We start from the raw sequence: 23,678 nt of genomic DNA on the forward strand, positions 1-23,678 counted from the left end.
GAGCAGGAAGGCAGAAGGAGAGGCGGTGGGGGTGTCGGGCAACGAGGAGTCAAGGCCAAAAAAAAAAACTGCATCGTATCCATGGCAACGGCGCGTAGATGCGATCAGTGTTTCCTCAGAGGTTTTCATGACGAGCTCAGGGAGCTAACAGCGCCCCCTAAAGGCCGGATAATGAACTGCAGCATGTGGCTGCTGTGAGGGGACGGAGGAGAAGGATGAGGAGGAGGAGGAGGAGGAGGAGGAGGAAGATGGAGGAGGAAGATGGAGGAGGAGGAGGAGGAGGAGGCAGCACATGGATAAACTGCTCTCAGCTAACAGTGACCAAATACAACCCCAGTTTGATCCAGTCTGATCCCAGGGAGCCACACGGGAAGCTTCCTGTTGTTGTTGGGTCATTACTGAATGTTAGAGGCGTCTGCAGAGACACATGTGGAGTCTGGGGACAAACAGGAGTCCATGAGAGGAGACGCACAGAGGAGGATGAGACAGAGGAGACGGGACTCATCACACAAACACAGTGACAGAGACGCTGTCCTTCCTCAGTATCTGTCCCTCTGTCCGTCCTCACAGGGGGTTTGTTTTGGACGGTTTACAGTGTCTTTATTCAGACGGAGACTAACGTGGGGACATTTTAAGTGCTCACCTGACCCGCAGCGTACAATGACATCAAGGTGGGCCGACGGTTTATCGACAGCCGAGTGTGACAGCAGAGCAGAGGAGCAAAGGTCTGCCGGGGACTGATAAGAAAACCAGAAGGACGAGGCAGCGAGACGGAGACACAGAGAGAGAGAGAGATGAGGAGGACATACAAACATCAACAACTCTCACTCCTTCTCTCTTCTCTCCTTTCTTCTCTCCTCTCCTTTCTTCTCTCCTCTCCTCTCTTCTCTCATCTCCTCTCTTCTCTTCTCTCCTCTCCTCTCTCATCTCCTCTCTCCTCTCTCCTCTCCTCTCTTCTCTCCTCTCCTCTCTCCTCTCCTCTCTCCTCTCTTCTCTCCTCTCTGTAAGTCTGATGTTTAAGGCTGTCAGCCAAGAACAAGACAAGAAGAACGACAGCATCAGTTGTTTCAGCAGGTTCCCCAAAACTTGTTTAGATTCACGTGACAGCGCCCTCTGGTGGCCGTATGAATCATGACAGGTGACGTCGTTCTAACCACCTGCTTATTTTGATCTTTAATGTACATTAAAGATCAAAATAAGCAGGTGGTTATTTTGATCTTTAATGTACATTAAAGATTAAAATAACCAGGTGGTTATTTTAATCTTTAATGTACATTAAAGATCAAAATAACCACCTGCTTATTTTGATCTTTAATGTACATTTGACTGACATGTTCACTCTGGGTGAATATTTGTTCACTGTATAAACCACAGGAGACAGAATGTGATTTAAAGTGTCCTGACAGGAGGATATAATCTAATCATTGTGTTTCCTTCAGAGTATAATCAGCTGAAAATCAGAATCTTTGTGTTTTCGTTCCCTCAGAATGAGCCGTTTATATCTACACAGGAAGCAGGTCCTCGTCTACAGAGATCACCATGTTGCACCAACATGTTTCTACGGTAGCCCAGAGTGAACAAACCAAACACTGACTCTAGATAGAGACATTCATGTGTTCACGTTGGCCACAATAGTCAGAAGCCCCTCAGTAATGAGCAGCATTGGAAAATGATGATTTTGTTTTTTTAAACATGAAACTGCTTTATTCAGTGTTTCCACTGGTTTCTGATCATTGATTAGATGTCTCAGTTATAAAACAGGATCAGGCTCCACCTCATCATCTGTGTTGCCAGTTTCCTGTTTCCAAACTGTTGGTAAGCATGGGTCAAAGTTTCTCCATCAAGTCTGTTTTTATACATCTCAACTTTTGCATGTGAAGTGGCGTGCGCCTCTTTCAGGCCTCGCTTTGTGCGTACGCAGTGTTTATAAATGAGACCACTGATTTGTTTGTTTAGGAGAGGAAGAACCCTCTGTGGAAAATTCAGCTCCTAATGAAAGATGTGCACACGCAGGAGATGCTGGGCGAGCAGCTTGTCTGTGACGTGTGTCTGAGAAACAGTGATTTATAACGTGTTTCTACTGGTCTCACCTGCTGCGTGTGTTCTGGAGAGGAAGAGACGTCTGTGTTTCCTGGTAAAAACCTCCAGAACAACAAAGACTGAAGGAATTTAACCAGGAGAAGTTTCAGCTGGTTGTAATCTGTAGCCCTCACTGAGAGACGACACTAAAGCCCCTTGAATCTGACACGCTGGACTTTAACCCTTTAAAAACAGGGAGATTGTTGTTTCAGTGTTTCTGTTTAAAACGATCTAAAATAAGCACCATAATATCCTCAGCATTCATTCCGTCTCCTCATCATCACGTCATGGCCTTTTGTCACCTTATCCTGCACGCCCTGTAACGTAATATTTTGCAAGAATTCCCGCGCAGTCACCACAGGAGGTCACTGTTTGCACAATTCTGCATAGATGGATCTAAAATAAAAACCAAAATAGCAAGAATATTCATTCTTTTAGCAGCAGAAAGCTCATCATCATGTCATTACTTCATGTTACCTTATTTTACATGCGGTGCAATCGTAGTATATCACCATTATTACACCTGAACTTCCACAGGAAATTCCCTGTAATTGCCGTGGGAGATCGTTGTTTGCATAATGTGGTACATATGGATCTAAAATACTGTAGAAGAAACATAACAGCAAGAACACTGATTCTGTTTGCAGCAGGAAGTTAAGGCTCCGTGTCATCACCCTGTTTGCTCGTAGTGATGTCATTGCACATCATTACGTGTGGTGCAAATGTCTGCTCAGGTTAACCTGTGCGGGTCTGAGGAACAGATGATGAATCTATCACACCTTTTCACTCAGCTCATTAAAACGAGCACATCCCAAAACTAAATAATGTCAATAGTTCAAATAACTTTGTCTTTGTTTGTACATTTAAAAATCTTTTGGATCAAAACGTGTTGTATTTTTATCATGTCCAACGTTTGCATTTGTTAATGACACAGTTCCAGTGCGTTTATTAATTCTTATGATTTACTGAGTAACATCACCTCTTAGCTGAGCAGATTTTAGTGCTTTAGTTTAAAGGGTTAAAGACGTGTGATATTCATGTTCTTCAGCTCATACGCAGCAGCTCTCGTGCTCTTCAAATGTTTCTTTTTTGTTAGTGCCACCACACACAGCTCTCCTCATTTATAAATCATCCCAGTGACAGAGAGTGTCAGAGGGTCGGCTGAGTTCAGGACCCGGGGACTTAATCACCTGCTCGGGCTGATCTTCAGCTGCAGGGGACAGGACGTATGTGGACTTTTGTATGCGCTCATAGTCAGAGATTTAAAACCAGAGAGACCTCTCGTCCCGATCTCTCCGCCAGCTGTGACACCTCTTCAAAGACCTGAGTGAATTATTGAAGACGCGGCGGTGGCTGGCAGTCCTCCTGACCGCTGCGAAGGCGAGAAGACAGATGGCGTTTCCATTTAAATGATTGACCTGACGTTGCTCCTGGCATTTTGAATCCCATTTGCACCACCAGGCTGAAATCCTTTTGGATTTGAGAAGCCGTGAGTCATTCTATAACCAGGCACAAAGCTGCCACTCATCACTTCTGTGGAGTAAAGCTTGTTTCCTTCATGACACATTTTTAATACGTTTCATATGCTAAATGAAGCACATTCACCTGGCTCTGAGCTGTTAGCGAGGAGGAGCAGCAGGGATTTGTGTCAGCCGGTCATGTAGGTTTTGATGGGCCGTGTGTGTCGCTGTGCTCGGCATACAATAAGAGGCTCAGTGTGAAGTGGACACAGTGTGGGAGTGATGGATGTGTGGAAGCACGTGCTGATGAATATGATCAGAAAACCATAATAGAAAAGGAATGAAGTAAGAGAAGGAGGGTGACATGTGCAGGAGACGTGTGGGAGGCCAGATATTTTTCTCCTCCTTCTCCTCAGAGTCGGCCTGCCGCCTTGGGGAGGGAGAAAGATTAGAGGGCTGTTTGGAGTTTGCCTTTTTGTTGTGGCGCTGAATCGTCACCGTGGCCAAATACAAGCCTTCGGCTGACTCAGGCTGTTAGTGTGATGCAGCTTTTATCCCCAAACTATCCCAGGTTATCAACTGGGCTTTCTGGTAGCACACAGGGAGACTGGGGAGGGTCTGGTTGATCGTGGGTGGCGATAACATCCAGTGTCAATTTTTTACTTTTCTCTCAAGCGTAGCCGGCGGCTGCTGGAACCAAAGACTGACTCAGATTGGCCTTTGTAGATAATCTGTTTGAGGATGTCCTTAGCGCTGTGTAATTGATCGGCTCTGGGTCACAGTACCATTTGAAATCCCTCCAAGTCCTTTCAAATCCTTTAAACAGAAACCAGCTATCTGCCAAAATAATCAACATCAATACACAATAACAGAGTTTCTGGCCAACGTCAGTCAGCAGAGCTCCTTCCAAGGTCTGGGCACAGTTTCAAGACGAGCCGGGAACTGTTGGGAGGACATGAACTGATTTACTGAGGCTTTTTACACTTTAGCTCAGTTCACATTATAGCATCTTGAAAATTAAATATTCTCACTAATCAGGTCCGTTACCTTTCAAATGGAATATCAAAAATGCTTTCTGTAAAGACTCATTTCTTTATTCCTGTCTGCTTCCAGGTGTTTTTATGCAGCTGTTACAGACGGTGACAAATGACCAGGGATACAAGTCAGTGCACATGTTGCAGAGTAAAGACTGCAGCTAGTGTTTACTGATCTTTAAACCAAATAATTATTCCATTCTTACACTGTAACTGTAACTGTGGTTGGGAACTCATAGCTCAAAATATTAAGAAAAATAATTATTAATTATGTTAAATAAGTTAGGGCTGTCAAGAATTAAAAAAAAATAATCCAATGAATTACACGTTCTGTGATTAATTAATCTAAATTAATCTCATACATCAACTTTTGCTGTGAAAGTGTTTAATAAACTTCAGTTCAACTGAATGTTGTCAGGTGTGTCGTAGTGAAGCTGCTGGATGTTGGACACAGTTGTCCCCCTGTCCTCGACCACCCAAACTGTCTGCAGTCCATTCTGTGAGGGAGTCAGTGAGTCGGTCACAGGTAGACTGACTCAGTCTGAACACCTGGTCCAGGCTGGCTGCTAGCGTTAGCATCAGAGGCTGTGCTAGCTCTGACCTAAAGTCTTTGTGTTGAGGTGATATTTCAGGCTTGAAGTTCACGGGGCCGAGCAGCGTCATCTCGTCTGCCGCCATCATGTGACAAAGACACTGAGGCCCTCAGGGACACACCAGGTCAAAGGGCACCAGACAACGCCATTAATCAGTGTTCATGTTTTTAATGCGTTATCTTTTTCTGTGATTAATCAATCAACATTAATGACTATGATGATATAATAACTTTATTTGTACAGAACTTATCTAAACAAGGTCACAACTTGCTTTACAAAATAACAACAATAAGAATACAATCATTTAAAACCAGTGAGCACAGAGGCAACAACAGAACCAAAGAAACAAATCACAAAGTTACAAATGAGGCATTAAAAGGAAAACGTTCCTGTATAAACATGTTTTAAGCAGTGATTTAAAAACAGGTAATGTGTTAGCAAGCCTCATTGCCTCAGGCAGAGATTCCAGAGCCTCGGGGCCTCGATCACCTTCAGTCACCAGCCTTGACCTTGGGACGACTAGTGAGGGTAGGCTGGAGGATCTCAGGTCACGACTTGGAGCGTAGGTCGTCACACGCTCAGCTGTTTAACTGTAGGTTAAACCATGCTGAGCTTTAAAAGTCAATAAAAAAAATCTTAAAATCAGTTCTGAAGTTAACTGGCAGCCGATGGAGGGAGGGAGGTGAGGATTGGGGTGATGGGGTGGACCTGAGTTAAACTCTGTGCGTTGCTCAAGGACTCCTTGAGGGGCAGAATGTGCCTTGAAACCAGATCGTCCAGGTTCAGCCACCTGGCTGAGGAGTGTAAACTGCAGATAACCAAGATGTCCGCTCAGTGCAGAGCTATGATCCAGGTGGACTTTATCCATATTGATGTTGCACTAATAGAGTACTCATTACTCATTAGCAGCAGTCAAGCTGTCAAATCAATGAGACCTTTGCTTCAGTAACAAGCCGGAGACAAAGCAAAGCCCTTGTTTAACAGCAGCGCTGCGAGATAAAATCTTTGCTATAAATCTGAGACACCAGAAGCTCACAGAACATTTCTTACAGTGTCATCACCTAAAACTGGTTTGACAGCACATGAAAGTTTTACAGTATGTGGGACGAACTCAAACACTGAGAAACTGTTTTTGTTTCAGATTTATCATGTTCAAAATAAATAAAAGTGACATTTTCAGGAATATTTCAGCATGTTCGAGAGGCATGTCCCAGTCCTGCTTTGATCTAACCGTCCTGTGTCTCCGATGTTCTCTCTCCAGATCGAGGACATGCAGTGGCCCCGAGGGGAGCAGGACATCCCCAGCTCTGTGTGCAGCCTTCCCTGTAAAACCGGAGAGAGGAAGAAGGTGGTGAAGGGCATGCCCTGCTGCTGGCACTGCGAGCCCTGCGACGGCTACCAGTACCAGCACGACGAGTTCACCTGCAAGCTCTGCTCCTACAACATGAGGCCCAACGCCAACCGCACAGCCTGCCAGCCTATACCCATCATCAAACTGGAATGGCACTCCCCCTGGGCCGTGATTCCTGTTTTCCTGGCAATGCTCGGCATCATCGCTACAATCTTCGTCATGGCTACCTTCATACGGTACAACGACACACCGATCGTCCGGGCGTCTGGCCGGGAGCTGAGTTATGTCCTCCTGACTGGGATATTTTTATGTTACATCATCACATTCCTCATGATCGCCAAGCCAGATGTTGGCGTGTGCTCGTTCAGGAGGATCTTCCTGGGCCTGGGGATGTGCATCAGCTACGCCGCCCTCCTCACCAAAACCAACCGCATCTACCGAATCTTCGAGCAGGGCAAGAAGTCAGTGACGGCACCCCGGCTGATCAGCCCCACCTCACAGCTGGCAATCACCTCCAGCCTCATCTCGGTGCAGCTGCTGGGTGTGTTCATCTGGTTCGTGGTGGATCCCCCAAACACCATCATAGACTATGACGAGCAGAAGACCTTCAACCCAGATCTGGCACGAGGAGTGTTGAAGTGTGACATCACGGATCTTCAGATCATCTGTTCCTTGGGTTACAGTATCTTATTGATGGTGACGTGTACTGTTTACGCCATAAAGACCCGCGGGGTCCCGGAGAATTTTAATGAGGCCAAGCCCATCGGGTTCACCATGTACACCACCTGCATCGTATGGCTCGCTTTTATACCCATCTTCTTTGGCACAGCGCAGTCAGCAGAGAAGGTAAGAACCGATGGATGGATGGATGGATGAGCTGCAGGATGGATGGATGGATGGATGGATGAGCTGCAGGATGGATGGATGGATGGATGGATGATTGTACGATGGATGGTTACATCATGTTTGCATGAAACTGTATGTGCTAAAAACCCTCCTCACTGGAGCTGCAATGATTGGTTGACTGAAAAACAATCAAACTGCCACGACTTTGATTCTCGCTTAATCAACAAAAATCTTGTGACGTGATGTGTGCTGAGAAAGGTTTGGGGGTTTTCTGCTAACTTGAGAGGAATTCTGTGTTTCAGTGTTTTGCTCTGAGACACCAGTCTGTGATTATGTTGATGGTTTGACCACAGAGGACCTTGTGATGTGTTTGCAGTTTTGGTGTCCGAGTCACAGATTCTCAAACCTGAGCTTTTGTTTCTAATAATGTATCAGATCAGTGAAGACAAGCCGTGAAAATAAAGATGCCTGTTGGGGCACCAGAACAGCTCAGTATGATCATCTTCAGCCATAACCATGAGCACTGCATCAACGGTCTCAGTGAAGAAAATACAGGAAAAAATAAATTAAAAGTTAAAACACTGTGCAGGAGAGGTTAGAAGCCAAATATGGCTTATGGAGATACTGCGCTGCAGCGAGTAGGAGGCCCACAGCGGTGAGCACGGAGGCCGAGGACACAGGCCCGGATGAGATCTTGGTGGTAGAAGCAAATATTCAAATGTGAACTTTGAAGGTCGAAGTGGAGACGGGTTCCATGTGAGCAGCAGGTGAACATGAGTCAGTCGGTCCGAACTGAGAGTTGAGGCCGTCTCAGACACAGTTTGAGCTGCGCTCTCCGCTGAGTCAGTGGGAATTTTTTTCAATTTGGCACAAACGTCCACTTAGACTGAAGAATAAATTAAGTAGGATTTTGGTGGTCAAAGGTCAGTGTGACCTCACAAAACTTGTTTTTAGCCATAACTCAAGAATTCATTCACTAATTATGACAAAACTTAACACGAATGTCTGACAGGATAAAATAATGAAGGGATGATGTGGCTCTGTTCGCGTCAGGGTTTTGTTCACAGTGAGAGTAGAATGGAGCGTGAGATGGGCGGTGGTTTGGTGCAGTGTCTGCAGTGATGTGGGCGCTGTGCCGGACTGTCATGGTTCAGAGGGAGCTGAGCCACAAGGTGAAACTGTTTTCCTGGTCCATCTCCGTCCCCCGAGAACCAGGCCCAGATATGCTGATGAAAATGGATGGAATGAAGTGATGACATTTTATATCCAAAAGGTCAAAGGTCAGCTTGACTGTGACATCATCATGTTTTAACGTCATATCTCAGGAACAGAAGGGGAGACATTTGGTCAGATACTGAATTGGTGACTCTAATCTTGAAACTGTGCTGATTGTATAGATCTTCTGTGTGTGAAGCATCCATGTTTTCACTGACATGGATGGAGACCGTCAGAGACACTGGACTGGTGGGCGGAGTCATACAGCCACAGGGTGGACTGGTGGGCGGAGTCATACAACCACAGGGTGGACTGGTGGGCGGAGTCATACAACCACAGGGTGGGTTGGTGGGCGGAGTCAGACAACCACAGGGTGGGTTGGTGGGCGGAGTCATACAACCACAGGGTGGACTGGTGGGCGGAGTCAGACAACCACATGGCTGTAATTCTAGTTATTCTTATTTTCATGTAGCGTTACACACAGATGTTTCAGCCACAGAAAATGATTTGATATAAAACATGTCCGTGTTTCCCTCTGTTTAGAAACAAGAGGATAAAGACACACTCTGTTTCACTGCACTTACAAATCACCAACAAATCACAATATAGCAAAATCCATGTCAAGCAGAGCATTACCTCATCACTCATAATGGGTGACTATCACTGTAGTGGCCCATTTTATCAGCCTAAAGGCTTCCAGACGAGCCTGATCTGCCACGAGGAAATAATCTCATTCCCCTCCGTGCAGAGAGGAATGCTTTGATATGAAACTCAATGATCCACATGTTGCAGTGAGATGACACAGATACCACAGGGGCAGTTATGACGCTCAGCAGGAATCCAGACGACATTTAAGTGAATGTTGTTGGTGAAATATTGCATGAAGAGCGACACATATTTCTCAGGATCTGTTCCGACCCCGGGCGTTGTTTGTTCTCATCTGATACTTGGTCCTGATGAAGTCATGACAGTGTGGAGGTTTAATAAAGGAAAACAGCTGCATCCCCAGGTGTTAACACTCCTCAGAGCCACCGTTTGATTGTGTCGTCTCTGCAGGTTATAAAAGCTCCCAGAGGCTCAAACAATCAGCTCACTGTCACCACAGACTGAACCTGAGTTCTGTTGTGATTCAGGGGAAGTTAGAGGATGCAGGGAACTCGTTAGAAAAGTTTAAATGTTTGTGCCATAATTGAATGACCTTTAAGTCTTATCACAGTTTTATGAAAACTTCTGCTAAACAAAATGAGTCTCTGCATTTAGGCCTCTGTGAAATCTGTTCAACAGTTAATAAGCTTGAGCTAAACTCAATCATCCACTGCGGGGATAAATAATGATTCTGTGAACTCTGTCAAACTGGTCAGTGTCCCCACAGATCTGTTCAGCTGCTCTTTCTTATTTCAGGACACTGTTGTATTATTTATTAGGAGGAAACCATGAATACTGTGGCCTGCGTCAGTCATTGCACGAATGCATTAGACATTTTACAGAAACCATACAGACATAGTGAGCATCACTTGTTAGTGTTTCTTTATCACTGCTTACTTAGTTTGTTACAAACTTTTCTCAATACTGAGTTCACTTTTTTGAAAGTGTTGATAAATTCTCTTTGCCAGTGCACAACGTTTGAAGCAGAGCGTAACCGGACAAAAATTCGACTACGCAGGCCTCAGGGAAAAAACCTGTTCTCTACGATGACTTGAGGCGGAGCTGTTGCTGCAGCTGCGCTTGTCGCCATCTTCCATGTTTTGTTGTTGTTTGTAGGAGCTAGTCAGGTGCTCTGGCATTTAATGGCAGACAGGGCTTGAAATTAACTTTTTTTACATGGTTTTTACATGGTGCTCATAACTTCAAAAAGTTAAATTTTGGGAGCACCCACTGTAAAGTAAGAAGCACCAACAGTGTAATCGATTTTTGATATTGCAACAAAAAGTCGACATTATACTGTATACATTACACTGTATGTGTATAGGATACTTATCATCATTATCAACAACTTTTTCAGTTTTAGAAAAAACACTACTGAACCACTGAACACCACTGTGAATGACGGAGAAACCTTAGATGATGATAATACTGATGATGATGACAGTCATCATCATCAGTATTATCATCATCTAAGGTTTCTCTGTCATTTACAGTGGTGATCAGTGGCAGCCTGGTGCGTCCAGACCCAATTCGCACAATGCGAATTGGGTCTGGACACGGATTGTACGTTTCCTCTGTTCCCGAGGGGCGGTATCAACGGCTGTCACTCAAAGTGCCCCTTCACGCAATTGGAAAAACGGAAAACCAATCAGAGTAAACGAAAGGTGTGACATAGGCTAGCACAATGCCACTGTAAACAGACCAGCAAGCTGCAGCGGAGATGAGCTGTGATGATGTCTGGGAAAGAGTGTTGCCATCTTTGCAGATTTCCTCCTCACTGTGGACTCCGAGTTGCACGGCTGTGATTCCCAGCTTGGTCACTTCCCTGACCTGCTCCTCCATGAGAGCAACTAGCGGAGAAACAACAATAGTCACTGGGTTTTCACTGAGTCCCATCTTTTTCTCGATCAACGGAGCCAGTTATTAATTAAACTTTTACCAAACCCTGTAGGAAGGACGGCAAACACATCCTTTTGTTCAGTAAAAGCTTTCAGTGCAGCCATTTGTTCTGCTTTTAAAGAAAATGTACATTCCAGTTGGTTCAACACATTTACCATCGCAGCTTCAAAATCAGTAGCCATGTTGGTTGTTTACAAAATGCATTCACTGCGCTCCTTGTCCCTCCTATTCTGATGACGTGCCCGCCCCAAAGTAATAAACGGGTGTGATCTGCAGAGCGAAATAGAATATGAGCTCCTGAGATTAGGATGGTTTCACTAGGCCAGTTCAGTGGTGTTTTTTATTAAAAAGTCTTTCAGCGTTCTCTTCATTTTCTCTTCTCTCCGGCATGAATTAGCTTCGGCTTCTAGTTAGTTCTGAGTGACAGAAGTGCCGCGGTCGCGGAGTGATTTGAGGCTAATAACCAATCTAAAATCAGCATTAAAGATCAAGCTCACATTTGATTGGTCACTGTCAGCTCACGAGGTAGAGAGCAGCCTGGGAACTTTATCAGTGTAGCCTACTAACTTGAGGGGAGGAAAAAAAAACTTGTGAATGAGACATTCGACTCGGGGGGAAATAGTCGCACCAGAAGAATTATTTACACTTGCACCAGTGCTCCCAATTATATTTTGAGGTCACACAGATGAAATTTTGGTCACATATGCAACCAAAACTGTCTTAATTTCGAGCCCTGGCAGACTAGAACATGTGTAGGCGTATATGCTGCCTCATCAGGTCCAGAAGTATTGCATCCCCGGTGCTTATGGTACTGGAGAAAATGAGTACAGTCATATTTTCATAATTTTGCTGTTCAACTCAGTACTGAGGCATCAGCTCTCATGACACTCCTATAACAGAATATTAAACAACTGTATCATATTAATAATTAAGGGACTTAAATAGAGTTTAAAGGTGGTTTTTAAAGTTTTAATAGATGGAAAAGGTCCGATGGTAAACTGTTGAACCAAACAAAATTCCATATTTCACTGGAAACCAGTGAAGGGAGGCCAGTACACCAGTACAAAGGAGATGTGGTCTCTGCTCTTGGTTCTAGTGAGGATTAGTTTTAGTGACCAATAACAGAAATGTCTTACTTTGGCCATCCTGCATTTGACATCCTCAGGACAGCTAAATGAGACAGAAGCTGTTGTGTTTTGGGGACAAACAGCAGCGTGTCATCAGCGTAGACGTGATCCAGTCAGTGTGGACCAAACTGTGGAACATGTTTCCCTGCTTTGAAACGAAATGCATTCAGTGATCACGTCTTTAAAGTTTCATTGAAATGTTTTCACACTCAACCATCAAACCTCTGTGTATTTACACTCTACATGTCGACTGTGTTAAATATGTATGTTGTGAGATTAACTGTTGCTGCATGTTTCATACAGCAGCTTCTTCTCATTGACATCACACCGTCTGTCCTCTCTCGTCTCCTGTCTTCACTTCCACTGTGTCACTGAGGTAATCAAGTCAAGTCAAAATTTATTTATATAGCACATTTAAAAACAACCTCGGTTGACCAAAGTGCTGTACAGTTCATCCAAAGAGTGAATGAATAGCAAAAACCACAAAAATTATCAATAAGATCAACAATAGGTTTAGACAATAAAACATCAACACTAGAGTACAGGTTAAATACAAATAAAAGCTGTAAAAGACATATCTGTCTCAACTAGAGGTGAAAGCAAGCGAAAAGAGGTAGGTTTTTAAAAGAGATTTAAAGTGTTCCAAAGTTCGGGCTGCCCTTATATGGAATGGTAAAGTATTCCATAAATTTGGCGCCACAACGGAAAAGGCTCTGTCACCCTTGTTTTTAAGTTTAGTTCTGGGACAGGCCAGCAGCAGCTGGTTGCTTGATCTCAGTGCTCTGGCTGTCGTGTGAAGCTGAACAAGCTCAGATAGATAGGATGGAGCTAAGCCATTCAGGCTTTTAAAAACAAATAATAAGATTTTAAATTGAACTCTAAACTGGACAGGGAGCCAGTGCAAGGAGGCCAGTATTGGGGTGATATGATCACGTCTTTTCTTTCCTGTCAGCAGTCTGGCTGCTGCATTCTGGACAGCCTGCGGGCGTTTCAGTGACTGCTGGTCCAATCCAGCATAAAGAGAATTACAATAATCCAGACGACAGGTAATGAAAGCGTGAAATGTGTAATGAGGCCTTCAGTATTGTAATTCCCAGTTACTGCTATATGTCATTTTATTTTTACATTGTTTGAGATGTAGGAGAATGTAGTGACTCTTAGTCTTATTTTGACTGAGTGGAACTGACGCTGTGGGAACGTCTGTCCGGTCGGACCTGTATCTGGTGCACTGACAGTGATGAGGTGCAGAAGTGACTGAAGTTACCGGCGTTATGCAGAGTGTAACCATGGATCCTTCTAATTGCGTGTGTTGATGGATCGCTGCTGTGAGAGCTTCCCGAGCAGTCTCAGACAAGTCACTGGGGGTAATCCACACAGGCATATTCCTTTTATTTTGAAAGTCAGTGACACCAGTGTAACCTTTGACCCCGTGGTCACATTGGTCACCGACGTGGAGGACTCCAGCCATGAAACTTTGCAGCCCGAGGATGAGGTGGCAGCCTACATGGAGTTCAGATCCTTTGGAGGTTTGATGGTGGTGGAAGGAGCATGCTAACATGTTTCCTAACCTGGCAGTGATTGAATGTTTCCACCATCCAGTCAAAGAGACGTCCAATTCAAGAACGGAGAACCAGCTTCATGTGAGGGACTGGAGCCTGGGGGGGTTCAAGGTCGGGTCGCAGGACTTTTATTAACAGGTGTGACTTTGACATAGACCTAATGATGGGTAACAGGTCGGTTCTGGTTCTGACCTTTACGGGTATGGGCAGCTTTTTTAAAATGGACCCGTGCAGGACTCTGAGATGCTGCCTTGGTGTCTTCTTTTGTTTCTTTGTTGGGTCTGATTTTGTTTTGCCTATCCCGGTGATCTTAAGGCATAGTTTGCGAACTCCTCTTTCTCTCAGCTGATGTATTTCTTTGCCTTTTTAACCCATTATGAGGATGTGTGATGTTCTGTGCTGTTGAGGACCAACCAGCCTGGGTCTGCCGGTGTGAAGCTGATTTCAGTTGTGGAAATATTTTTCGAACAAATAAAGATTTCTATTTTTAAAATAACACTGCCTTCGGGGTGTATTTACCTGAACAGTGACTGAGCCTGTGATGTGTGTTTTTCTTGTAAACTTAACAGTTAGTACGTAAATGTGTAAAACCAAGCTTGAGTTCACGGAGGATTGGAGGTGGTCCAGTTTGAGAAAACAGTTCATATAATTTGTCAGATGTGGTCATTAATGAATTTTGTGTCAAAGTTCTGCACAGTGTGGTCAACACTGACTGTGTCACTGTGAGCAGTTTGGACATACTGTAAAATATCAGTTAAAAAATTACAGTCTTCATATCAGGTCAGGCTTACACGCTTTGCATTATGCGATGAACTTCTTCACCATTAGCAGCAGAGTGACTTTAAATTACATTTTGATGAAGCACAAATATCCCCCTAATACCGAAGTTGTGAGTGATTGAAGTTTTTGGTAAAGAGCTGTAAAGCCAGCCGGAGGCAGAGATTATAGGAGGGTGCTGCTGTTCCCATCATCCCTCAGGCCCAGGTGAAAGTGTCCAGCCTGACACTGTGAGCTCTGGGTTTGATCTTTCAAAGTCTAAGCCTCTGCTCAACACTCAGCATTAAAGACATGGATTGGGGTAAAGCCCTCTGATGGACCTGTGTCCTGTCCACAGGGATACACTTGTCCACCTAAACTGCTTCAGGCCACAGAGACAGCTGATAAGCCTGCAGCCTCTGAGCTGCCTAACTGGGCTGTCAGTGCACGGCGAGGAGAATCCTGCAGCCTGTGGCACAGAGCGGCTCCAACACAGCTCATCAAGAAAGTTTTTAACTTGTAGTGTTGACTCATGTTTGCAGCTACAGAAACCACAAGCTCTTCCTGAAGGGGAAGAGTTTCTCAGACAAGGTGTTTTCTCAGCTGTAGTTCGGTAGACGGCGAGAAGAGATCAGGGGTCTCATTTATAATGCCTGTGTACGCACAAAACGAGGTCTGAAAGAGGCGCACGTCACTTCACACGCAGAAGTTGTGTTCTATGAAAACTGCTTGATGCTTTGCCCCATGCTTATGAACATTTTGGAGACAGGAAACTGCCGATGCAGACGGTGAGGTGGAGCCTGATTGTAGAAACTGTTGAATGTTTTTTGGCGCACGCCATTTTTTTGCTGCATGTCTTTAAAAAGTCTCAAATTATCTAAAATTAGATTTTATAAATATGAGGCCTTAAAAATCATTGTTGTCTTAAATTTGACATAAAGATAAAAAGCAAGGACAGGCCGGTTCACTCAGTGTAAAAGTCCACAGGTCAGACATGCTGTCCAAAAATGCATCAGAGTTAAACATCCTTTATTGATTTGTGGATAAAACAATGTGTTTGGAATAGAGAGTCTTCATGTCGTCTCACGTGACCAGCCTCCCTAACTTCGGAATGGGAGTGTGGGGACATTCGTCTATCGTTTTGTAATAGGCGGGCATATCCAGACCATGTGACGGACATATCACCAAGACCAAAGACCTGGAGAGAAGGTCGCTTACAGTGGGCCAGGCTTGATCAATCAAACTTTTATCTTGTCGGTAAACAGGCCAAAACATCTTTCTTCTCCTGCGTAAGGAATTTTAGACAGAGTCGCTGTAAATCCTTAATTTCTCCAATCTTGTGGACGTTGCAGTTCTGCAGTATAGCTGAATCAAATGAAATCATATCCATTTTAATCTCTTCTCTCCTGTTGTACTACGGACAACAATTCAGGGAACAGCAATTCTGGTGTAGGCGGGTGTAAGGCAAACCTAATCAGCTTTGTAGTACAGAAGTACACGGATCTGGATCCAATCACATCACTGCCACTGGGAGCCAGCACTGGTTCAGTTACAACTTTCCTATGGGAATGTCCACAGATGACAGAGTCAGCCAGCGTGCTGACGTCATCAGCGTCTGTGTAAGAGACTAGTCTTCATGATGAAGACTAAAGATCAACACACACTGCCGCCGGCGCGGTGCTGCAGCCGTCAAGTGCCGCCCCCCAACACACATTGGCAGCGGTGCAGTGGCACTGTCGACACTAAAGTGTATTTCCCACCCCAGCCCGCTAGGTGGCTGTACCTACACTAGTTGCCAACAGTTGCCAACCGTTAGTAACGGAAGAAGAAGTGGAAAAACTTTGAGGCAACAACAACAACTTGGATTTCACGGGTGAGTTTCTTATCAAAATCAATCAATTTTCAATCAATATTCTTTAAGAATATTTAAACAAACTTATATTTACAGATTCTCAGGCGATGGATTGAATTTAATAAAAAAAATGTGAATTTAATTTTATTTCTGAACCAACAGGAAATAAAACATTTAGCAGTTTAGATTAAAGGCTTCTGATGGGAAAGTAACAACAAGAGAAAATATAAAATCAGCCCTGCAGCATTTAAGGCCTGAAGAAAAGAACCATGTTTGTAAGAAGCTGAATTTGATGTGAATGAACCAAACTACCCTTAAAAGACTCTTTTCTCTTCAGCACTCTGTGAACTTAATGTCGGCGTGTCAGAGCAGCTTCTACCATTTAAACCTCTCTGAAGAACAGGCTCCCTCATATACAGTACAGGCCAAAAGTTTGGACACACCTTCTCATTCAATGCGTTTTCTTTATTTTCATGACTATTTACATTGTAGATTCTCACTGAAGGCATCAAAACTATGAATGAACACATGTGGAGTTATGTACTTAACAAAAAAAGGTGAAATAACTGAAAACATGTTTTATATTCTAGTTTCTTCAAAATAGCCACCCTTTGCTCTGATTACTGCTTTGCACACTCTTGGCATTCTCTCCATGAGCTTCAAGAGGTAGTCACCTGAAATGGTTTCCACTTCACAGGTGTGCCTTATCAGGGTTAATTAGTGGAATTTCTTGCTTTATCAATGGGGTTGGGACCATCAGTTGTGTTGTGCAGAAGTCAGGTTAATACACAGCCGACAGCCCTATTGGACAACTGTTAAAATTCATATTATGGCAAGAACCAATCAGCTAACTAAAGAAAAACCAGTGGCCATCATTACTTTAAGAAATGAAGGTCAGTCAGTCCGGAAAATTGCAAAAACTTTAAATGTGTCCCCAAGTGGAGTCGCAAAAACCATCAAGCGCTACAACCAAACTGGCACACATGAGGACCGACCCAGGAAAGGAAGACCAAGAGTCACCTCTGCTTCTGAGGATAAGTTCATCCGAGTCACCAGCCTCAGAAATGGCAAGTTAACAGCAGCTCAGATCAGAGACCAGATGAATGCCACACAGAGTTCTAGCAGCAGACCCATCTCTAGAACAACTGTTAAGAGGAGACTGCGCCAATCAGGCCTTCATGGTCAAATAGCTGCTAGGAAACCACTGCTAAGGAGAGGCAACAAGCACAAGAGATTTGTTTGGGCCAAGAAACACAAGGAATGGACATTAGACCAGTGGAAATCTGTGCTTTGGTCTGATGAGTCCAAATTTGAGATCTTTGGTTCCAACCGCCGTGTCTTTGTGAGACGCAGAAAAGGTGAACGGATGGATTCCACATGCCTGGTTCCCACTGTGAAGCATGGAGGAGGAGGTGTGATGGTGTGGGGGTGTTTTGCTGGTGACACTGTTGGGGATTTATTCAAAATTGAAGGCACACTGAACCAGCATGGCTACCACAGCATCCTGCAGCGACATGCCATCCCATCCGGTTTGCGTTTAGTTGGACGATCATTTATTTTTCAACAGGACAATGACCCCAAACACACCTCCAGGCTGTGTAAGGGCTATTTGACCAAGAAGGAGAGTGATGGAGTGCTGCGGCAGATGACCTGGCCTCCACAGTCACCGGACCTGAACCCAATCCAGATGGTTTGGGGTGAGCTGGACCGCAGAGTGAAGGCAAAGGGGCCAACAAGTGCTAAACACCTCTGGGAACTCCTTCAAGACTGTTGGAAAACCATTTCAGGTGACTACCTCTTGAAGCTCATGGAGAGAATGCCAAGAGTGTGCAAAGCAGTAATCAGAGCAAAGGGTGGCTATTTTGAAGAAACTAGAATATAAAACATGTTTTCAGTTATTTCACCTTTTTTTGTTAAGTACATAACTCCACATGTGTTCATTCATAGTTTTGATGCCTTCAGTGAGAATCTACAATGTAAATAGTCATGAAAATAAAGAAAACGCATTGAATGAGAAGGTGTGTCCAAACTTTTGGCCTGTACTGTACACACAGTAAAACACGTGGCAACATGAAATAAGACAAGTTGATCTGCAGGAGAATGAATATGTGAAAGCAGTACAGAATGCCTGAGAGTGTTATTGCTTCATATTCAATTATAATTTTATTTAGATTTGTCACCTCACACCTGAATTTAGTTTTCCTTTACATAAATACATCTCCACCATAAATTGACCCGTCCATAAGTGACACCAGAGGCACACGTAGAGCGTCATAGATTGAAACGCAGTGCCACTGAGCAAGCTGCCGTACTTGAAGAGTTGGGGGTGAGATTATGTTGAAAAAATGATGATAAATAAAATGAGGAATATTAATTAATGGTGTATTGAGGAGGAGTGTGAGCTGTAATGGCACATCATGCAGTGGACAGAGAAAACAGGAGGAGGAGAAGAGATCTGCGGGGAAGCCAGAGATAAAGAAAGAGTACAGAGTGATCTGATGTGTCAGAGTAAATTGGGAGACTGGGATGAAAAAAGGAAGTAAAGCACAGTGTGATCTGTGGTGAGAGGAGAAAAGAGGACGACAGCAAGACAAAGAGAGCAGAGAACAAGAGAGACAGAGAGTGAAAGAAGAGAGGTTTATGTGGACATGTCTGATAGTTTTACAGATGGCTCCAAGGCTTTTCCCTTCAGCCCCGCCGAGCTGCTGACTGAAGGTGTCGAGAGGCTGCATCATCAGGATGAAGGTCTCATCTGGAGAGAGATTATTATTTCAGACTGTCTTTATTTGCTTCAATCACATTAGCATCAAAAATCCAAAAAACATTGAGACACCTTTCTTCACCCAACAGCAGTCCAGAGAGCGGCAGAGCGTCACACATTTTTACATCAGCAGACACTGATGAACGTCTCCACATCATTCATCATACTGTCATTATGCTTCACAGGAAGCTTTAGTCCAAAGGTTTTCACACTGTGCAGAGGAGGTACAGGGGGAGGTGAAAGGTCACACAGGTGTTGTAAAATCAGTTAGTTATTGTAGTCTGTCAGCAGCTGGAGCTGCAGCAGAGACACACAGATCATGGAGGACATTAAAGGAGCAGTGTGGAGATTTAGTGGCGTCCAGCAGTGACGATTGCAGATTTCAACCAGCTGAAACTTCTCCAATGTAAAGTCTCTGATCATGTGACGAGACAATATGTGCACGTTAGTGTGCACTGGGGCCCGTCACAACTACCTTACACCACTGTGTGTGATTATTATGACCACTGTTGTTTATTCTGTCATTAGATAAACAGTTTGTACAATAATCACCACAGTTTATATCTTCATTATCTTTGTTTTATTGGCTTTGGCAGCAGAAACCTCTTCACGTCATTCAAATGAAGCACACTGAAATATACATTTTAGAGAAGTGTATTAACCCCCAGAAGCCTTGTTAACACCTGCAGCCTTCATACAGATCAATACATTCATAACAACAGTACTTACTTTGTTACAGAAACATCTCAACTCACAGGTGGAACACAGTCAGTGAAGAACAGAGTGTATAGATATGAGAAAATATATTAAATAAAATCACAATTGATCTGTTGTCATCACAAGACGTCAGACTTTTACATTTCCTGGAATTTCCTCACAGATTATTTAACATATATGAACATTTAAACCGATCAAACTGAACTAAATGATGCCGACAAAAGTTTGAGTTAGAAACAAAACCACTGTCCTTCTTTCTTCAGTAAAATCAGCAGCGGAGAAACTGTAGATTCTCTGTTTGTTCAAAGTAAACTTGTTATTCACAAAGAGACGAGAAACTGACCTGAGAGCTTTGAAAAGTCACTGATTTACTCATACAAGAAAAAGAATTATACACACATTAATTTCTTCATATTTGGCACAAACCTCCACATGGATTCAAGGATGAACTGGTTGGATTTTGGTGGTCAAAAGTCAAGGTCATTGTGACTGAATGTCCGTCTCATTCTCGTGAATGCAATAAATTAAGAACACCACAAGGGAATTTTTCATATTTGGCACAAACGTCTACTTGGACTCGGAGATGAACTTAATAAAATTTGGTCGTCAAAGATCAACATCGTTGTGACTTTGCGTACATCTCATCATTGTGAACTCAATATCTCAGGAGGGCCCAGAGAGAATTTCCTCAAATTTCGTACAAACTAACACTTGGATTCAAGAATGAACTGTTTTAAATTTGATGGTCATAGGTCAAGGTCACTGTGACCCTGTGTCCGTCGCACTCTCATGATATCTCAATAAGGCTTTGAGGGTTTTTCCTCAAACTTGCCACAAACATCCGCTTGGACTCAAGGATGAACTTACTAGACTTCAAGTGTCAAGGTCACTATGCCCTCAAAAAACATGCCAAAAGGTCAAAGGTCAGCTTGACTGTGACATCATCATGTTTTAACATCATATCTCAGGAACAGAAGGGGAGACATTTGGTCAGATACTGAATTGGTGACTCTAATCTTGAAACTGTGCTGATTGTATAGATCTTCTGTGTGTGAAGCATCCCTGTTTGAGAATATGTAACTTGTTTGCAGCAGCATCCATCTTTAAAGCACTGTCAACTGTCATGGCTACATGTGAGTCTGGACAGATATCGATGAAAACCTCAACTTGACTAGTTTATGGAGAAACGTTACCACGCTATTCTAGTACTATATTATTGATATATACATTATATATAAAAAACAGTGTTTTTCTGACTCTGGTTGTCGTGGAGGGGCGGCTAACTATGGTAGCTGGCATGACAACATGAATGTCTCTATCTATAGTCAGTGTTTGGTTTGTCCATTCTGGGCTACTGTAGAAACATGGCGCTGCAACATTGTGGTTTCTGTAGACGAGGACCTGCTCTCTATGTAGATATTAACATCTCATTCTGAGGTGAGAAAACACAACCATTCTTATTTTCAGCTGATTATACACTGAAGGAAACACAATGATTATATTCCATTTCTGTCCCCCTGAATACGACACACTGGAGCTTTAGAAGTGAATAACTGAGTGCTTTGTTTACTTATCGCCACCTTCAAACCAAAGACTCTCTCAGACCTGTTTACCTGTCACACAGACCTTCAGCGGTAAGATCTTCAGTTTGTCCACAGTGCTAACGTATGGAAACAGTCTCTCAGTGAAAGTGTGTGTGAAGGTGTGTATGTGTGTGTTAGTGTCAGGATCATAGAACGACAGCTTTCCTCTGTTCCAGTCCAGATTCACTCTGATCCTCTGGAGCTTCTTCTTCAGTTGGAGATCAGTGTGTGGAGCTGGTAGTGCCCATGCTGAGTATTCACCTTTATAGAACATTATTCTCCACAATCCAGACTGTATGAGTCCCTTCCTCTGGACAGACTCTGCTAACACACCCAGTATCCAGCCTGTACTGTCTCCAACCTCGACATCCCAGCTGTGAGTCCCTGAGTTAAAGCCCTCAGAGCCCAGGACAGAGCAGTAATAATCAAACCTCTCTGGATTATCAGGAAGCTGCTGCTCCTCCTCTGCTGGTCTCACACTGGTCAGATCTTCAGACAGGATGAGTTTTGGACCAGCAGTGTTTGGATCCAGGATCACAGCAGTGTAGGAGACCATGTCCTTCATCTTGTTCCAGATGTTGAAGGTCAGGTTGCCCAGGTGTTTGGCCTCGTCTATCAGAGCTCCTGAGAGCAGCTGTGGATCATCCAGCAGGGGGCGCTGCTGGACTCTGTCCACTGCAGCCTTGTAGTTGAGCAGGAATGAGACGTCTTCAGCTCTCAGCTCGTCCTCTGTGGCTCTGACTGTGTCTGAAAGAGCTGCTATCTCTCTGCTCAGAGCCTCCATCTTCTCCTTCATCATCTGACTCTTCTGCTCCTCTTCCTCCCTCAGTGCAGCCATCCTGGCCTCCTCTTCCTCTTCCAGAAACTGGTGAAGCTTCTTAAACTGCTCCTTAATCTGCCTCTCTGTGCGTCGGGCCTGGACCTTCATGTGTTGTGCTGTTTGTTCACACTTCACTTTAACTTGTTCACAAACCTTTAACTTCTCCTTTAAGGGCTCCAGAGTTTCCTCAACTTCCTTCTTGTGTTGTCGTGCAGCTTCATCGATGGGTCTGAATCTGTGCTTGGTGTGTTTTTCTGAATCTCTGCAGACAAGACAAACTGGCTGCTGATGGTCCAGACAGAAGAGTCTGAGTTTCTCAGAGTGCAGACTGCAGAGAGCCTCTGAAGCTCTCTGATCTCTCTCCTGTAAGAAGGCCTCACACAGGTTCTTTAACGCCAGGTTTAAAGGTGGTTCTCTTGAAGATCTTCTCTTACAAAGTGGACACTCCTTTGTTTGTTTCTCTGTCCACCAGCTCTTCAGACAGTCTTTACAGAAGCTGTGGCTACATGACAGAACAACAGGATGTCTAAAGACGTCCTGACAGACCGGACAGCAGAGATCCTCCTCTGATCTGGAAGCCATTTAGTCTCTGAGTGAAGCTGAAAACACTGCAGACAGAAAGTACAGTCAGTCATGGCTCCCCTCCCTCCTCTACTAACGTCACTGAAATGTACTTTGAGTGGTGTTTTTAGTCAAACTCACCTTCAGTGTGTGGAGTGTCAGCAGGTTGAAGCAGCAGTGTTGGAGTTTTAGCTGAACTCACTCACAGGAAGTTGTTAGTTTGGTCTGAAGGTGAATCTGATCGTCTGTCCTTCAGTCTGTGTCTCTCTGCAGTGATGAAGAATCACAAACTGTTTCACCGCTTCATCTCATGCTGTTGCTACACGTATAACCCAGGGGTGTGCTTCATTCCAAAGTTCAAAAGATCACCTTCCCATACCTATAAAACCTACTGATTAACAGGTGTTATCTCATTTTATCTGTGTAGTACTCATTCAGCTTTGATGTGTCTTTTATCTGCAAAGTGTTGCAGGAGTGTGGGTTACTGGAGTTGGTATAGGCTTAACAGACCTGCTAAACCAAAATGAAGACTAAAGGTGAACTGGGAATGCGTTCTTGAGGTCTTCAATGTCCACTAGCAGACACATTGTTCCTGCATCCTGTTGAAGGTTGGGGACATGGAATACAAGTTTAGACCCTTCACTGGGGGTCAGTTGTCTAAACTTGTGGCCATAAGACCTTCTGTGCCTGATGGCAGCCAAAGAACCTGCTGGTGAAAGATGACATCAAGTAGAAGAAAGAGTTCTTGATTGGCCCAAGGGACTCCTGAAGCAGCAGACAGGTAACAGAAGACCAGAAGAACTGGGGCTTCTGTGATTAT

General features: G+C 44.1%; 2 protein-coding genes across 4 annotated transcripts in view; one reads left to right on the top strand and one right to left on the bottom strand.

Moving 5' to 3' along the window:
• Positions 1 to 23,678, top strand: part of grm7 (glutamate metabotropic receptor 7) — a 427,000-nt gene that overhangs the window by 349,796 nt on the left and 53,526 nt on the right. For both annotated transcript variants that reach the window (XM_033626794.2, XM_033626793.2), the window contains exon 8: positions 6,428 to 7,363. In XM_033626794.2, the coding sequence (XP_033482685.1) occupies positions 6,428 to 7,363 (936 nt within the window). The remainder of the gene's footprint in view (positions 1 to 6,427; positions 7,364 to 23,678) is intronic.
• LOC144464533 (nuclear factor 7, brain-like) lies at positions 19,816 to 23,155 on the bottom strand. Of its 2 annotated transcripts, none has more exons than XM_078171999.1 (2): positions 23,000 to 23,155; positions 19,816 to 22,896 (listed from the first exon to the last, which is right to left on the bottom strand). In XM_078171999.1, exon 2 carries the CDS (start codon positions 22,877 to 22,879, stop codon positions 21,494 to 21,496), a length of 1,386 nt encoding a protein of 461 aa, XP_078028125.1. In that variant the 5' UTR covers positions 22,880 to 22,896; positions 23,000 to 23,155; the 3' UTR covers positions 19,816 to 21,493. The 2 variants fall into 2 exon arrangements, with proteins under 2 accessions (XP_078028125.1, XP_078028129.1); XM_078172003.1 differs by having other exon boundaries at positions 19,816 to 22,905; positions 23,000 to 23,151.

The sequence above is a fragment of the Epinephelus lanceolatus genome, chromosome 1, assembly GCF_041903045.1.
Source record: "Epinephelus lanceolatus isolate andai-2023 chromosome 1, ASM4190304v1, whole genome shotgun sequence".
Taxonomy (NCBI): Eukaryota; Metazoa; Chordata; class Actinopteri; order Perciformes; family Serranidae; genus Epinephelus; species Epinephelus lanceolatus.